Below are 18,956 nucleotides of genomic sequence, written 5' to 3' on the forward strand. Positions count from 1 at the left end.
CTAAAAAGGTTGTTGGGAATGACGATGATTTATCTTAAATAAGACTGCCTGAAGAGGTTCCTAGAAAGGATGATGAACGCCTTAGAAAAGACTACTTGAAAAGGTTCCTAGAAAGGATCGTAGGATTTGTCTTAAAGAAGACTGCCTAAAAAGGTGTGGTGTAATGTATCATCCAATGTATGTAATGCATGATTTATATGTACTTGCATGATGCTCCAATGATAGGTTGTTGATAACCAAAGCGTGTATAGTTCGCTGATGTTGAAAGGTTGTTGGAGGCGGTGGGGTGTGATGCTAGCGCGACTTCCCAATACCTGTTTTTTTGAACTTTGTAGTTAGGAGAAAGATTGATACGAGGTTGTAAAGCATGAAGACGCCTTTTTCTTTTGTTGTGCATCTTATGGATTTGGTATCCATTGCCCCAATATTTTCGTGGAAAAAGATGCTTATGAGGGAAGTGCCCCAAGAAATAATCTTGTCATATGCTTCGACGTTTAGATTGAAGGGTATGCCCTTGATTTCCAGGATATGGAGGGTTATCCATAGTGTTCTATCCTTTGGTTTAAATTTATCCCATCTTTGACATGCCCCTGTTTGTTATTGTTTCGAGGTGTGCCCCAAGTCAATTGGACCTTAGGAAGAATGCCCCTAGTAAATAGGATGTTTGGTCGTATGCCCCTGTGATCCTTGAAATTTTTGCCCTTGTTTAGGAGAACCCTCTAGATGTGTGTAATACGGTGAACTGACTTTAAAGAAAATGTCGCGGTAAGCAAGAGTCGCCACCGACTTTTATTTTATCCAATTTAGGAAAGGCTAAAAGAACAGGAAAAGACCTTTTAAAAAGATTTTGAGTTCGGGGGGTAAGTTATACAAAAGGAAGGTGTAAGGCACCCTTTGCATCCATGGTTTTCCATGGGCTCTTAATTGCTTAGCTCACTTTGTATGAAATGTTTGAAGTGTAGTGTGTGAATAAGAAAATATTTGAATAAGAACTTTAGCTTGTAAATAAGCGTAGTCTTTTTGAATTTGATTTTGTAAAAGAGTGGGAAAAAGTTTTGAATTTGAATTTGAATGGAGCAAGCAATTAAGAACAATTACCCTAAGTTTGAAAAACGTTCTTTTAGATTTTTCAGGCGAAAGGGTCTATCCATACCATAAGAGGGCAGGAAGTCTTTTAATTGGATGTTATCGGGTCATCGAGATATCGTTCGCCACAAGACTGTCCCATGCCATAAGGAGGGCAGGTAGTCTAAGGGAAGGATATAATAGTCATTTGATTTTCTTAGGCATCATGCGAGGATACCTTAGCAATTGGGACAATTATTATATTTTTATGAGGCAACCTCGAGGGAGTTTCAATAACTTTGAAGGCAACATTGCTTTAGGTATCCTCGGAATCGAGGGACTTGGCAACAATAATTAAGGCAACAAAGCAAGAATATAAGGCAACAGGCAACAAGAGGGATTACCCTAAAGGTGTGTGGGTGCTCAATCATGTGGTTAACTTCGATGACATTTATCTTGTAAATTAGGTGATCTATGTTCAATTCATGGTTATCACTCCCTAGGATTACTAACCACGCAGTTTTAAAATGAGCAGAAATTAAAGGCAGAAATTAAAGTCCCTGCTATTACAATAAACACCTGCGGGGATGGGGAAATTAAAAAATGGAAAAATAAGAAGGATCAATAATTATTTTTAAACATTGAAAACCTTGATCTTCTCGAACCTTCGACTGACCCTGAAAATTAAAATGAAAATAATAGGGGTGAGTGTATTGACTATTCGAAGCAAACCCTATTTTGGGCAAAAGGGAAAAAGTAAAATAATATTTAAATAAAACAAGGATTGGAAACTTAGCTCTGATGGTACGTAGTCGGAAGATCTTGGCTAACCCTGAAAAATGAAGAAGAGAAAGGTAGAAAACTTTTTGTGGCAAGTACAAGGCATAAAATAAAAGAGGAATTATGTAATTAAAAATAAAAAATAAATATATGAAAAAAAGTTAGAAAACTTAGCTTTTTAGTTGGTAAGGCTTGTTGTCGGAGGATTTTTTATTAACCCTAAAAATTTGCGCCAAGAAGAGAAAAGGTTTTTAGTGCATGAATGATCTACAAACCTTAATTGATTAAAAATCTACAAACCCTAAAAAGAAAACTTATTGTGACCTACAGGGTTTGTAAGGCTAAAATATGGTTAGTGGATAACACCTACCAAAACCAGTGATTAGTGATCACGAAAAACATCAGGGTTTTAAGGCATTAAATTAAAACAAAATTAAATTGTTATTCTAAAATTACTATTAGCCTAAACACAATTATTTTAATGTTATGTGAAAAGTCGGGTTTTCGATTTTAAAAAAAAGTGATGATTATAATTTTACTATAAAAATAAATAATTTATTAAGAAAAGTAAAGTAAATATAAATGATAATAATTATAATAGAAAAGAAAAATAAGAAAATTAAAATAAAATATTCATAAACTTAGCTGAATATTCTGGTTCTATGGTGCCTTGAAGGAGTATGGTGGTCTGCTTGGTCGAGAGCGTTGGATCTGAAGAGTTGGTGATCTAATGGTTCACAGTTGAGGGTGCATTGCTGTCCTTCATAGGCGCGCTGTACTGAATCGGAGTGAAAGAAAACACAAATAAAATAGTTGCAAACCCTCGGTTCGAACCCAGGTCTGCATACATACCATGTTCATGCGCTGGCCAACTGAGCTAGTTTGGTTGCTTGATTATATTTTCACTCAATAAAAATATAATGAAAAAATAGTAAGAGGAAACTGAAAAGTCAACATACAAACCAGAATGGGGCCCTCGCTGCACGTTTCACCCAGTCAGGTGTGGGGAGAGAAAAGGGGATCGGTTGACCCACCATTGATTGCCATCCACGCGTGTTCGTACGCAAGAGAGAGAAGAGTGACTTTTGACTGGCCAATCATAGAGCCAGGAAGGGCCAAGTGAGCATCGTCTTCTTCCTCAATAATTAGCTACGAATTGGCCTCCCTTTTGCTGCGATCCTGGCCATGAAATACACCGTAGCTAAACCTGCAAAATTGCAACTTCACGAAAACACACAGAATAATCAAAAATAAGAACCCAGATCGCGTAAGCATGAACCCCTAATCCCAAATATGGTGTTTTCTTGGACTGAAAACGCGGGTAAGCATGAAGCCGACGTTCTTTGGATTTTTGCCCTAGCCATGGCGTTTTGGTATTCTCACGTGCAAGCAATGTTTCAAGGGTTTGAATCTCTTCTAAACATCGTCACAAACATGTCAGTAACATTAAATCACGTAAACACACATTAACATATGGAGAACGAAAATTCAAGAACATGAACAATTATGAACAATATGGATGAGTGTTCTATAGGCTTTTCGTCTTAGACATGATGTAGCAACCTGCCTAAAAAATATAGATTTAGAGTCGCCACCTATTCTGAAGGGCGAATAGGAAACCCTACACAGTATAGAGATCAGGGTAAGATACTATATTCAGGTCGAGGGAAGGTGTTAGGCACCCTCAACCCTTTCCTATTGGCTTTGAATCTAAGGTAAAGGTTTATGGCTAAAATATTGAGTAGGGGAAAATTGAGATTTTAGGGAGGGGGACTCGCCTTGTTGCCAAGTGCCTACGTACCTCCTTATGGAGGATCAGAGTCTACGTAGTTCGGGCACAGGATTGTACGCCTTAGAATTTGTGGTTTGAAATTGATTAAAGGCTTTTTGAGTGGCCTATTCGCAGTTTTGAATTAGGATGAAAATCCGTAGTTTGATTTGAAGTGTTTTGAATGTTTTTAAGATTTGGGCGTACAACCCTGATTTTAATTTGTTACCATTAACCGCAATGATCAATAGATTCGATCACCATAGTTAACAGATTAGCAAAAAGCATTGCTAGTTATTCTAATCGATTGGTTCGATTATCACCGTTAGCAAATTGATGTGTTTTAATAATTAATTATTGATTTTTATCGTTATCCCTCATAATCGATAGATTCGATTACAAATAATAACGAGTTTTAAAAGGTATGCTAATCATCGTAACCAATAGATTTGGTTAAAACCATTTAGCAAAATAAAATGTATTTTAATTTGAATTATTTATTTCTTGGATTAGATTTTTTTTATTAATGAATTATCTTGCAAGAAATTTTTTATGCATCTAAATTTGTTAAGCTTAGGAAACAAAATTCCATGAACAATACCACGTTAAAGGCCTACTTGTAAAGATTAAATTGGCAATATTCTAAAACCTAAATGGTGAATATGTTAAGAAAGCCATCAAAATAGCATTTCATATAACCAAATTTCTAGCTAACGTGAAGACGCTACGTGCATCCCGTAACACTATACACATAGCTATTTCTCTTACCTTTTTTTTTAAATTAAAATGCAACCAACAATAGGACAACATTTGGCAATGGGAAAGGAATTAATAAAAAAATAAACAACAATGGCATTTGTGATAACATTAACAGCGAAAGGGACAAAACTGAAACACACAAGCGTTTCTCTTTCTCTTCCGCTCTCTCTTCTCTCAACTCTCCCCTTTCTTTTTTCCAGAACAAACACAAACCGCCACCCATCACCGCCGTGAGAACCCAGTTTCCGGTTGAGTATCAACCGGAATATTCATACATTTAAACACAAACCCAGAAAATCAACAAAACAAAAGAACTCAATCGACTCCTAACCTCTTCAATTCGAACAAACACAAACAAACAGATGCATGCAATCGATTTGGTGTTTAAAGCTCGAAGCTAAGTTTACTCGTGGTTACCTTCGATCTCGATCTCTGAACGTGTATGCTCCCTCCCTCGTGTTAATCCCTTCTCTTCCTTTCGTTTGCAGGTGTGGAGACGAGGCTTCGAGTGCTGGGTTCGAGTTCGCGGCGGAACAAGAACACCTTAGGGTTTCTGCAGATTTTTCCGAATCCTTTTCCTCTTCTGATTTCTTTTGTTTATATAGTTAGGGTTAGCTTTTAGATTAGGAAATGTTAGATTAGATTCAAAGTTAGTTCGGATTTGATTTCTTGTTGTTTCTTCGTAATGTTCTTCTGAATCAATGAAATAATTCTCTTTAATTTGTTAAGATTTGATTTTCTGTTATTGTTAAGATTGGATTTTGATTTAGTTTACGATTTTGATTGTGATTGTGTTGTTGATTCAATGGGCCTGGGCATTGGACGGATTAGGGTTGGTTGTTTGAAGGGTGGCGGCGGCGGACATGGAGGGTTAGGGTTTCGGAGGTTGAAGGAAGTGAATAGGAACCGGGTTGGGTTGACCCGGTCTGGTGGTTCACGCGGTCCAGCAATTCGGCCCATAATCCCTTGTTTGTTGTTTTTTTTTTTGGCCCAAAACGGATGCCAAAAATGAAGACAAAAAAACTCAATGACTTGTTTAATTAATTGAATAATTAGCTGATAATATTCTTAATAAACCAAAAACAATATTCTGATAATAGCAATTAACACCAATTAATCATGTCAGTTTTAATAACAAAATTTTGATTAATCCTAATAACTCCAATGTTAGTTAAAACTAATATTATGAATTAATAACATTAATAATTTATGATTAATATAGATGATTAAAGGTGATAAACAACTGGGCCTATTGGGCTCCGAATTTTTTCTATTTCTAAAAACATACTTCTATATTTTCTTTTTTTTTCCAAGAAGCAAAAACAAAACGAAAGAAGTGGGCCAAGTGCTAATTGGATTTAGAGATTTTGCTATTTACACCCTTACTTATTTTGAACCAATTTATACGGGAATTTTATAGGAGAGCAAATTTAATAATAGGTATATTAAACCCTATGGCTCCTAATTTTTAACGCCCTTAATAAATTGGCAGATGCAGGTTTTATCGGGTAAATTTTGGGGTATGACAGTTGCCCCTATTTAATTACCTTGGATTGAATGGCGTGAGAATCCGCAGGTCTCACGCTTTTCGGATCGAAGAGTTATTAAATAATGGAAGACCCTTAAATTTACCTTGTGCTTGAGTGTGACAGAAATGTCCTGTTGAAGCCCGAGACTTACATAGCGAGAACTCGCAGTTAGTCGTGTAGAAAGTTGTTTTTTTTGTAGATGCATATGTGTCATGTATATGATCTTGTTGTTTGTACAATGTACATGTGTGAATGCTTATGCATGAAAACGTTGCGTGTGCAAGAATGGGTATGCATGAATGACAAAGTTGTTATCATCGGTAAGGTTACCGGGATACGTTAATCAGGCGATTGGAAAATAAACACTCAGTAGGGTTACTGGCATCGGTAAGGTTACCGGAAAGCATCAATCAGGTGATTGGGAAGGATATCTCAGTAAGGTTACTGGCATCGGTAGGGTTACCGGAAAATATCAATCGGGTGATTGGGAAGAAAATCTCAGTAAGGTTACTGACATCGGTAGGGTTACCGGAAAATATCAATCGGGTGATTGGGAAGAAAATCTCAGTAAGGTTACTGGCATCGGTAAGGTTACCGGGAAACATCAATCAGGCGATTGGAAAATAAACACTCAGTAGGGTTACTGGCATCGGTAAGGTTACCGGAAAACATCAATCAGGTGATTGGAGCGGGACAAACAGTAAAATTACTGACGACGGTATGGTTACCGGAAAACTCCAAATTGTATGGTTTTGGGATAGTTGAGGAATAGAGAGTTCTTCTAGAGAAGTGACGCTGGCCTGACCGGGGATGCGAAGGGTACTTGATAAAAACTTGAATCTAGCTTATGCTTCAATGCATGTTTTTAAAAAAACTAAATGTAATGCTCCACCTGCGTGGAAATGCTATGCATTTTTAGAGGATGCAATGCGATATGCAATGATATCTACCAGGAGCTCAAAGGATGAAACCTTCTGACTGTTGAGGAACAACAATCACCTGGATTTAAATCTTGACTCTTGCTGAAGATGGAGATCATGACTTCCCGACATTCTCTTCGTATACACGCGTTGTTTAGCCTGCGCCTGGACTTAACTGGATCAAATAGTTGACGAAGAGTAGATACTCCTGCCTATTGTATAGACTTAGTCGGCAAGGCTTTCAAAGAGATCGCCTCGAGAGGATTTTCAGAGACCTGTGCCATCAAGATAGAATGCCCCGGTGTTGTGGGCTATGGAATAGTGCCCCTGACTAATCAAGGTTAAAGATGGTTTCAGCCACGCTTGAGTAACAGCCCCTGATTACTCAACACTTTGAGACATTCTTCGAACTTTGAGTGATTGCCCCATTTTTTTTGGATTTGTAACAGATATGCCCCTGAGTGTTATTGCTTCGAGACTCGACCCAAGTCGGTTGGATCTTAGGGTGGATGCCCCTAGTTAATAGGATCTTTGTATACCCTTGTGATCATTGGGATTTTGCCCCTGGTTAGGAGAACCCCTTGGACGTGGTTCCCCCATTCAAGAGTCTTTATTAGAAATGATAGCCTCCATGTTAACTGCATTCTTACTCAACGGAGTATTCAACTGCTTCTCTGCTCCTTAGGGTAATCCACTTTGAGATATGTTTGCCCCCAACTTGACGGAGTTATGAAGACAACTTATTCTTGGGGAAGATGCACCTTTTTATCAGAAATTCATTATGGATTATTGGATGTCACGCACTCGTTCATATGCCAAGGATGTTTATTATGAGAATGATAATTCTAATGCAAAGTTTATGTTTGTCTTGAAACTTAATTTTGTTTTTTTTTGAAATGATGTCGTAACATCGATTTTTATTTTTATGAAAGGTGGTATGATGCCAACTCAAAAGTTTCAGCAAGCCTCGCAGGAGTCAGATTACCGTACTCTCGTTTAGTATGCTTTCGAATAAACCCTACTTCAATTAGGACTTTTGAATGTTGTAACTTGGCTTGGTTCACGGTTTTTAGAAAAAGGATTTAAGGCTCAAAAATATTTGGTGCCCACCCACTCTCCGTTATGTTCTCCAATCCTAAGTTCAATTAACTCGACCCGGGTGTTCATCCCTCCAAAGGAATTTTAGCATGGTTGAGGAATCAATGAGGATCTTCGGGCATGGCAGTCGCTCACCTTTTCTTCCTTGATTTCATAGTCACACGACTTTGTCCTCACCTGGCAATTTTATTATTATTTTTTTTCTTTTCCTTTCACTTTTTTTATATATTTTTTTTTTAACAAGTCCTGTGACTTTGCATTGTATTTGATTTGTTGGAAGTGATTGCGACTACCTCATTCCATGATTGATGGAGAATTACCATTGTGGCATCGTCATCTTTTGACCCCTTGAAGAATAAAGGATAAACATTGTGGATTTGACATTCCTCAACCTTTTGACAGATAACCATTGTTGTATCTTTAGATGCATACCCTTAATGAGTTTTGAACACTTGGTCAGATTAACCGAACACTACCCTGCCCCTGGGTTAAAAATGAAGGGTTTTTTCTGAATATAAATGAAACTTCTACTTCAAGGCTCAAAGGGGTTGACGAGGGTCTATCTCCCTTATATCTTCGGTGTTTGGGGATTTGAAACAATGCCTGTACATCATCAGCAAGGTTTTATTCGAAAGCGCACCGTTTGAAATTCTTGGTATCATGCTCATCATCCTCCCTCCAGAGTTACTTGCTTTTTTTTATTTACAAGAGTTGAGTACAGCAAGAAAATAAAAGCGAATGGATTGTTTCAAGACAAAAATATTCAATGTATTATGATTATTATTCAAAAACAAACGAGTTTTGCATACGAGAAAGTGCTTAACGAAACAAGAAAATTACAAATGAGAATGCAAAATGAAACACAAATTGCCAACATTGAAGAGACTTGACTCCGTCTGGCTCTATTACTTTAGAAGGTACCTCTTGCAATCTCGACCTCTGCTCAGGCGTGGGAAATTCAATTTATGCGCAGATCGTTTGGCGTGAAGCGAATTGCCTTGGAATCAATGAGGTTTTGAACTGTGCCTTTGAATACGTTGCAATCTTCAATCGAATGGCCAGGTGCCCCTGAATGGAACTCACAGTAGGCGTTGGGATCATATCCTTCAGGATAGGGAAAAGGAGGAGGCCCAAGCTGTTTTAATTCCACTAAAGAACTTCGGAGTAAATGAGAGAGCAACTGACTATGCGGCATTGGAATTGGTTCATATACCTTTCTTGGCCTTCTTTGATTCTTCCCACCCTGTGGTCGGCGATTTTGTCTATATCTCTGTTGTTGTTGTGGAGCATACTTAACTGATTGATCATATAGAACAGGCTCCTGTTGCACAAATTGAACTGGTGGTTGGCTAATAGTCGCAGCACAAATTTGTGGGGCATTCTGATCAGGAGTAATTTCTGTCATTTGATAGCAAGGGATCTGAACTGGAGAATAAGCATGATCTCTCTCTTCAACTTCGGAAATTGTACTTGTTTCTTCACCATCTTGTTCTGGGAATTCAAAATTTGTAGCAGTGTTCTGAATCTTGCCAGTCATAAGACCGTGCTCAATTCTCTCTCCTATGACAACCAAAGTTGAGAATTCAGAAGCGGCACATCCAACCATCCGATTCAGATAGGGGTCTTGTAAAGTGTCCATGAACATGTCTACAAGTTCTCGTTCCAAAAGGGGAGGTTGAACTCTAGCAGCTAGCTCCCTCCATCTTTGTGCGTACTCTCTAAAGGATTCGTCAACCTTCTGAGTCAAACCCTGAAGATGAATTCTGGTAGGAACCATATCACTGTTATGTTTGTAATGCTTGAAAAAGGCTTTGGCTAGATCTTTCCAAGTTCGGATGTTGGTCCTTTCAAGTTGGGTATACCATTCAAGAGATGCCCCACTAAGACTATCCTGAAATAAGTGCATTAGAAGTTTATCATTTTCTGCATAAGGAGCCATCTTGTTGCAAAATGCCTTGATGTGTGTTATTGGGCAAGTGGTACCCTTGTACTTCTCAAAGTTGGGGACTTTGAACTTAGGAGGAATCTTGATATCAGGCACCAGGCATAAACTAGCAGCATCCAAACCAAGGCAATCACGATCCTCAACCGCTTTCAATCTCTTATCCAAAAGACGGAGCTTACCCTCATCTTCATCCATTGGAAACTTAAAAGTATCATATGACGAAACAGAAAGATTTTCACGGTGTGGAGCCTCGTTGACGGGAACTTGCATAGTGTTTCTAACATTCCGATTCAAAGGGACCTCTTGGGTAGGATTGACGGCTTTTCGATGAACGCCACTTGGATCAACAGCAATATCCGGCCTCTGAATAGGCTGTCTTGACTCTCCTTGTCCACTGGTAACGGTTTGGATAGCTTCCAAAAATTGACCCATAGTAGTACCTATCTGAGCCTTAATCTCTGCCATGTCTGTCTGAATTTGTTCCATGATAAACCTCGAATGTCGGAAAGTCAATTTTGCAGTCTCTGATTCCAAATACAAGTTAAGATGCGAATGAGCTCCTTGTAGAAATGCATGTCATGTATGAATGATAGACCTATATGATGCAATGGTATGTGAATATATTTTATTTTATGAAATGCAATATGGTATAAAATGGGGGTTACTATAAGGATGCCCCACACATTTCAAGGGATAAACCCAAGAAAACCCTTTAAGGGCTGTGGAAAATGATAGATAGATGGAAATCCCTACAGGCTAGGGAATGCGCAGGAGAAAGCACATGGTGACCGTTCAAGACAGTCACCAGGTCTCATGGCCATCGGGAGGCCAATCAATGTGCATTAATGAGGATGTCCTTCGTGGGAAGGACGTGGTCTTGGAAAAAGGATCCTTACAGGATAGGGAATGCATAGATGTAAGCACGGGGTGACTGTTCATGACAGTCACTAAGTCTCATGGCTATCGAGAGGCCAATCAATGTGCATAAGTGGAGGTGTCCTTTGTGGGGAGGACATGGTCTTAGAAATGGGGTCCCTGCAGGCCAGGGAACGCGTATGAATACCTGCAATATTAAAATGCAAGGCATCCGCAGTATATAAATTACATATATATAATAAGCACGTAAGCACATAAGCCCTAGGTTCATAGGTTCGACGTAGCGGCTCTTGGGAGCCAACCTTTTTATAGGGGGTGTTCTAGAAGGTCTCATGGGGTCGTTCGTAGCCTCCGAGACTTTATGTCTCTTCGGATTTTAGAACAACTCATTTTATCCATGAGGTTCGAATTTTTGGGGTAGGTTCCCGGAGAGATCAGCCAAGTATCCAGTCCTGTCCTCAACAAAGTCAAGCCTCGTTTTGGACATTTCCGAATACTCAACCCACTCCGAGTGGAGTTATCAATGAGACTCGTAGGAGATTCATACTCCCCTATTGATCTCAAAGTTAACTCCCACACTTAGGGTTTTAACACAACATAATAACACAACAATGCATATAATATAACATTTATGCAATTATGGTGCAAATATATAAACATATATAATTAAATAATTTTAGGCAGAACAAATAAACAAAAAACAAAAACAAATAAATAATAAAGAAAATACATTAATATTTATTAAAAGATGAACCTCCCCCCAAACCCTAAAAATGGCAAGTTTGCCAAACCCTAAAATGCGCCAAACCTAAACCCTGCCAAAACCTATAGGAGCATAGTAATCACTATTAAGTTGTCCCCAGCAGAGTCGCCAGCTGTAGCAACCTGCCTAAAAAATATAGATTTAGAGTCGCCACCTATTCTGAAGGGCGAATAGGAAACCCTACACAGTATAGAGATCAGGGTAAGATACTATATTCAGGTCGAGGGAAGGTGTTAGGCACCCTCAACCCTTTCCTATTGGCTTTGAATCTAAGGTAAAGGTTTATGGCTAAAATATTGAGTAGGGGAAAATTGAGATTTTAGGGAGGGGGACTCGCCTTGTTGCCAAGTGCCTACGTACCTCCTTATGGAGGATCAGAGTCTACGTAGTTCGGGCACAGGATTGTACGCCTTAAAATTTGTGGTTTGAAATTGATTAAAGGCTTTTTGAGTGGCCTATTCGCAGTTTTGAATTAGGATGAAAATCTGTAGTTTGATTTGAAGTGTTTTGAATGTTTTTAAGATTTGGGCGTACAACCCTGATTTTAATTTGTTACCATTAACCGCAATGATCAATAGATTCGATCACCATAGTTAACAGATTAGCAAAAAGCATTGCTAGTTATTCTAATCGATTGGTTCGATTATCACCGTTAGCAAATTGATGTGTTTTAATAATTAATTATTTATTTTTATCGTTATCCCTCATAATCGATAGATTCGATTACAAATAATAACGAGTTTTAAAAGGTATGCTAATCATTGTAACCAATAGATTTGGTTAAAACCATTTAGCAAAATAAAATGTATTTTAATTTGAATTATTTATTTCTTGGATTAGATTTTTTTTATTAATGAATTATCTTGCAAGAAATTTTTTATGCATCTAAATTTGTTAAGCTTAGGAAACAAAATTCCATGAACAATACCACGTTAAAGGCCTACTTGTAAAGATTAAATTGGCAATATTCTAAAACCTAAATGGTGAATATGTTAAGAAAGCCATCAAAATAGCATTTCATATAACCAAATTTCTAGCTAACGTGAAGACGCTACGTGCATCCCGTAACACTATACACATAGCTATTTCTCTTACCTTTTTTTTTAAATTAAAATGCAACCAACAATAGGACAACATTTGGCAATGGGAAAGGAATTAATAAAAAAATAAACAACAATGGCATTTGTGATAACATTAACAGCGAAAGGGACAAAACTGAAACACACAAGCGTTTCTCTTTCTCTTCCGCTCTCTCTTCTCTCAACTCTCCCCTTTCTTTTTTCCAGAACAAACACAAACCGCCACCCATCACCGCCGTGAGAACCCAGTTTCCGGTTGAGTATCAACCGGAATATTCATACATTTAAACACAAACCCAGAAAATCAACAAAACAAAAGAACTCAATCGACTCCTAACCTCTTCAATTCGAACAAACACAAACAAACAGATGCATGCAATCGATTTGGTGTTTAAAGCTCGAAGCTAAGTTTACTCGTGGTTACCTTCGATCTCGATCTCTGAACGTGTATGCTCCCTCCCTCGTGTTAATCCCTTCTCTTCCTTTCGTTTGCAGGTGTGGAGACGAGGCTTCGAGTGCTGGGTTCGAGTTCGCGGCGGAACAAGAACACCTTAGGGTTTCTGCAGATTTTTCCGAATCCTTTTCCTCTTCTGATTTCTTTTGTTTATATAGTTAGGGTTAGCTTTTAGATTAGGAAATGTTAGATTAGATTCAAAGTTAGTTCGGATTTGATTTCTTGTTGTTTCTTCGTAATGTTCTTCTGAATCAATGAAATAATTCTCTTTAATTTGTTAAGATTTGATTTTCTGTTATTGTTAAGATTGGATTTTGATTTAGTTTACGATTTTGATTGTGATTGTGTTGTTGATTCAATGGGCCTGGGCATTGGACGGATTAGGGTTGGTTGTTTGAAGGGTGGCGGCGGCGGACATGGAGGGTTAGGGTTTCGGAGGTTGAAGGAAGTGAATAGGAACCGGGTTGGGTTGACCCGGTCTGGTGGTTCACGCGGTCCAGCAATTCGGCCCATAATCCCTTGTTTGTTGTTTTTTTTTTGGCCCAAAACGGATGCCAAAAATGAAGAAAAAAAAACTCAATGACTTGTTTAATTAATTGAATAATTAGCTGATAATATTCTTAATAAACCAAAAACAATATTCTGATAATAGCAATTAACACCAATTAATCATGTCAGTTTTAATAACAAAATTTTGATTAATCCTAATAACTCCAATGTTAGTTAAAACTAATATTATGAATTAATAACATTAATAATTTATGATTAATATAGATGATTAAAGGTGATAAACAATTGGGCCTATTGGGCTCCGAATTTTTTCTATTTCTAAAAACATACTTCTATATTTTCTTTTTTTTTCCAAGAAGCAAAAACAAAAGAAGTGGGCCAAGTGCTAATTGGATTTAGAGATTTTGCTATTTACACCCTTACTTATTTTGAACCAATTTATACGGGAATTTTATAGGAGAGCAAATTTAATAATAGGTATATTAAACCCTATGGCTCCTAATTTTTAACGCCCTTAATAAATTGGCAGATGCAGGTTTTATCGGGTAAATTTTGGGGTATGACACATGAGGGTAAACTTACTCTCTTTTACCTTAGGGACGAAATACAATGATTAGTTTTGCTTGAGAATGGAGGTATTGCAAGAACTTATGCGCCCTAGCTTCTTGATTTTTTGGAAGTGTGGAGAGAGTTTTTGTGGCTAGGTCTCGTGAGTCCTTATGCATAAGAATATTATGAATATATAGTGGATATAATTAGGGTTTTACAATCAAATCAAATCTTGTTCTTTGATGATGAAAAATTGGATTGAAATTTTCACACATAATCCTTCTATTTTGGTCACATCAAATCTCCAAGTATTTTCCACGTTTTCCCTTGATTTTAATCTCCATATATTTCTCAATATTGGATAGAAAATTAATCTCAATCAAATATTTGACTATTTTCATTATTTCATTCTATTTAATTTGAATTTAAGTGATTAAATTCAAAATAAAAATAAATAAAAATAATAAAAATGTATATAAGGGCCTATGGGTCGTGGATGGTCTATTGATCATGTTTGGATCAAAAGAAATTGGGCCCATTTGGAACAAAATTGATTTTGACAAATATTTTCCTTCATGCACTTCTTCAAAAATGTCCAACTTGTGCAACTTGTATCTTGCTCAATTTTTAACCTTTTTGAATGTTCTTGGACTTTTTAGAAATCTCAAAGGGTCCTTTAAACACTCCTTTTGATTTCATCTTCATTGAAGTTTCCATGTTCATGTACACTTCTTTGCAAAAAGATGACTTTTTTGTTGACTTTTAGAAGGACCTATAATGTATTAAGTCATATCTCTCAAATGAAGAATTTTTGGACTTGTCTTTAGAGATACAAAGTTGTAGGGAATTCAATTTCCTTCAAAACGAGCTTTGGATGGGAAATTTCTGATGTTCCATGTGGAAGTTAATGCTGGTCAAAGTTCGGTTGACTTTCTCCTATGAAAACCCTAATTTAGAAACTTTTGGAATTGTTGATTTCTGATCTTTCCTTGATGAACCATGATCAATTCTTGATCAAATGGTGAATTATACTTCAATATGAGGATGTTGACAAAAAATCAGGAGTTTTGACTGTGGTTTGACCATAGTTTGACTTTTAGGTCAACCAGTCGATTATTGATCGTTTGGGTCGTTGAGCGAGCAATCTTTTGAATCAAAGCTTGAAACGTGGCATGAGAGGCCAGGGGTTCCATTTGAGGTCTTGTAACTTGATTTTACTCTGAAGAAATCAAAACCCTAGTTTGAGGGTTGTTGTTTAGGAGAGTGTACAGTCAGTCAAGTCTTGAGCTTCTGATATTCAAATGAGCTTGAGTATGAAAATGTGGCAGGCAAATTTTGGGGTATGACAGCTGCCCCTGTTCAATTTTCTTATATCTGAAGATGTAGACTGGCATGTGTGCCTGTCGGAATCTGAAGGTAGAAGAGGATTGAACACTAGAATACCCAGGAAATTTGCCCTTGCTGAGATAGGGACTTTTTGTAGGAGATGGGCTTAAAGATGCCATCCAGGTTGATAGACTTGATATTCAGAATACGTCGTAAGTTAGATTTAGAGGATAGGTCGTGCATTAGGCCGGATTCAATTTGCATCCGTAGATGTCTGGAAGGCCGTGCGTTAGGCTGAAGGACAAGTCAAGCATTAGACTAAATCCAATTTGTTGAGAAGTATTGCGAAGTAGTTGTTGGAGATTGATCGTGTCAGCATTGTTCGTGATGAGAGAAACGGGTCATACATTAGACCACATGTGATAGAGGACGTCAGAGCGAATATACCATATATATTGAAGGATGTCAGAACGAGTCGAACATTTAGACCATGTCTGTTGAAGGATGTCAGAACGAGTCGTTCATTGGACCATATCTGAAGGGGAATGTCAGAACGAGTCATTCATTAGACCATATCTGAGGAAGGATATCAGAACGAGTTATTCATTTAAACCATATCTGAGGGAGAATACCAGAACGAGTCGTCCATTAGACCATATCTGGAAGTAGGACATTAGAACGAGTTATTCATTAAACCATATCTAAAGGGGAACACCAGAACGAGTCATACATTAGACCATATCTGAAGAAGGATGTCAGAACGAGTTATTCGTTAAACTATATCTGAAGGATAATGCCAGAACGAGTCATACGTTAGACCATATCTGACTGAGAATACCGGAACGGGTCATACATTATACCATATCTGTTTGAGAATACCGGAACGGGTCATACATTAGACCATATCTGATTGAGAATATCGGAACGGGTCATACATTAGACCATATCTGATTGAGAATGTCGGAACGGGTCACACATTAGACCATATCTGAAGGATAATGCCGGAATGAGTCATACATTAGAGCAGATCTGACTGAGAATACCGGAATGGGTCATACATTAGACCATATCTGTTTGAGAATACCGGAACGGGTCATACATTAGACCATATCTGATTGAGAATATTGGAACGGGTCATACATTAGACCATATCTGATTGACAATGTCGGAACGGGTCACACATTAGACCATATCTGAAGGATAATGCCGGAACGAGTCATACATTAGACCATATCTGACTGAGAATACCGGAACGGGTCATACATTAGACCATATTTGATAGAGAATGCTTGCACGTTAGAGTTGACAAGTTATTTGATGAAGTTTTGGAATGTAAAAGGCTTGTCAAGATGAATCTTCAGCTCGATTATATCTTAGAGGAATGCTTGTCGAGGCGGAACCTACAAACAAAGTTAGAAATATGCAATGTCATGATGCATGTATTATATGATGAGTCTCTCCAAATAAATGAGAAACCCGTATGTTTATCATGAAGTAATGTATGCAATGTATGAATATGTACGTGATGTATATGATGTATGACCGATGTTGTTCTGAGAAAATAAATCTCTGTATCATTGTGACTTGGATATTTGATCTTGTTTTGAAGATGCACAGTTGGGGATTTATGATTTTGCTTGGGGATGACCAGTAACTTGATGTACCCTGACTGGGGATTAAAGATATGAATAACCCTGTTTGGAGAAAAGAGTAGTATAGGGGAACCGGCAGTGTCAAAGATGTAAACTCAGTTGGGGAACTAAGTCTTTGTTGGGACGAGAACATTTGAAGATATCTTCTTAATGATTACTCTGTGGGGTATGATCTTGTGAAACCAGCTTTATGGGAAGGCATGAATGATTTGACTATTGCCCCAAGTGGTTTATAGCTCTTCCTATTCTTGGACTTATATTGATTAGGACACACCACTGAATATTGATCAAGATGTCAAACTGAACTTGCATAGATTTGCCCCTGCTAGTAGGGACTTTAGAAAGATTCGCCTCGCGAGGAATTTATGAGATGTGCACTACGGATGACATGCCCCTAGTAATCATAGACTCAGGACAATGTCCCATGTTGATTGGGAAGTAGCTTCAGGTCTACTTGGATGCATGCCCCTGATTATTTTGGCATCCTTGAGAGATTCTCGGAATCTTGTCTTAATTGCCCCAGATTGACTGGATAAACCATGTCATGCCCCCTTGTACACATAAGAGACATTGCTTCTGAAGTGATTTTGTCTGTCGGGATAACTTTTAGTCATTAGTTGTACCATGTGCAAATTCTGTCTGATGCCAACATTTGAAAATATGTAGCAGAGTATGTTTAATAATGAATTCATGAGATGCAATGCATACGTCTGTCTTGAGTTTGTTGAAAAACATTAAAATTGGAGATGTGAAAGCGTGACGTTTATAAAAACTTGATGTTTGTAAAAAACAACATATCAACTCAGCATTTGTGGTAAACCTTGAGGAGTCAGGATACCTTTTTGGTGACAGTATGCTTTCGAACTAACCATGCTTCAGTTATGACTTTCAAGGGTTGTAACGTGGCTTGGTTCACGGTTTAAGAGACAAATGATAAAGGCTCAAAGGTTATTTTTACCCACCCCTCTTCAGGATGATCTTCAGTCCTAAGCTCAGTTAGTTCAACTTATGCATTCAGGTTCCAAGAGATTTTTGGATTTGCACCTTTGATAATGACGATGGTTCACAAGCAAAGAGAACTTTTGAGATGGCAGTCACTTCTTCCTTTTGGTAGTCACAACATTATGTTGTTCAGGAATTTATTGACTTCTCTTTTTCATCTTTTTGATATCCCTAACTTTTGCCTGAACTGTCTATTTTGAGCTTACAGTCAGCGGGATGCCTTGATTTTTGCCTAAGTCTTCTTTTTGATTTTTGACTTAGCAGGATTTTATTTGTATATATATTTTTTCATTTTTTTTGAAAGATATTGACTGCCTTGCTTAATGATTGATGAACCATCATTGGCTTTTGATTGAAATCTCCAACACTTCTTTGATGTGTGCGGATGAACGCTTGTGATTGAAACCTTTGTTGGAAGGTGTACTGAATGATTCTCTTAAAATAGAATGCACAGCCAAATTAACTGAGAACTACCCTGCCCCAGGTTACGATCAAGGGTTTTTAATTAGTACAAGAAAGAAACTCCTACTTCTTAGGCTCAAAGGGGTTGACGAGGGATTAACATCCTTATATCTCCACTGTTTAGGAATTGAAACAATGCCTGTACATCGTCAGCATAGTCTGTTCAAAAGCATCACTGTATGAGGTTGCGGCATCGTCTTCATCATCCTCCCTTAAAAGGCTTACAGCTTTAGCAGGAGTTGAGTATCACAAAACAGATGCAAAGTAAAGACGCAATTTAAAATGAGTGATAGCGAAGTAAGTTATTCAAGACAAACATATGCAATGCACTGATGATGATTATTAAAACATATAATGTCTATCATAAGTCAAATGTTTAAACAAACAGAAAAGAAACTTGCAAATGAAAGTAGATCTAA

At 37.7% G+C, this 18,956-nt stretch overlaps 1 protein-coding gene across 1 annotated transcript; it reads right to left on the bottom strand.

Moving 5' to 3' along the window:
- Positions 1-8,877: 8,877 nt before the first annotated feature.
- On the bottom strand, positions 8,878-10,329 carry LOC131621665 (uncharacterized). The gene is made up of 2 exons (XM_058892692.1): positions 9,961-10,329; positions 8,878-9,810 (listed from the first exon to the last, which is right to left on the bottom strand). The coding sequence occupies exons 1-2, from the start codon at positions 10,327-10,329 to the stop codon at positions 8,878-8,880; spliced, it is 1,302 nt and encodes a 433-aa protein (XP_058748675.1).
- Positions 10,330-18,956: the final 8,627 nt, after the last annotated feature.

Source organism: Vicia villosa, unplaced genomic scaffold (genome assembly GCF_029867415.1).
Source record: "Vicia villosa cultivar HV-30 ecotype Madison, WI unplaced genomic scaffold, Vvil1.0 ctg.000010F_1_1, whole genome shotgun sequence".
Taxonomy (NCBI): Eukaryota; Viridiplantae; Streptophyta; class Magnoliopsida; order Fabales; family Fabaceae; genus Vicia; species Vicia villosa.

Bases quoted from the DNA above. Each gene is read 5' to 3' on its own strand.
- LOC131621665 (XM_058892692.1), bottom strand. From the start codon at position 10,329: ATGGCAGAGATTAAGGCTCAGATAGGTACTACTATGGGTCAATTTTTG. The intron at 9,811-9,960 runs GTGCCTGATATC...CACTTATTTCAG, and splicing joins ATGCTGCTAGTTTATGCCTG to GATAGTCTTAGTGGGGCATC.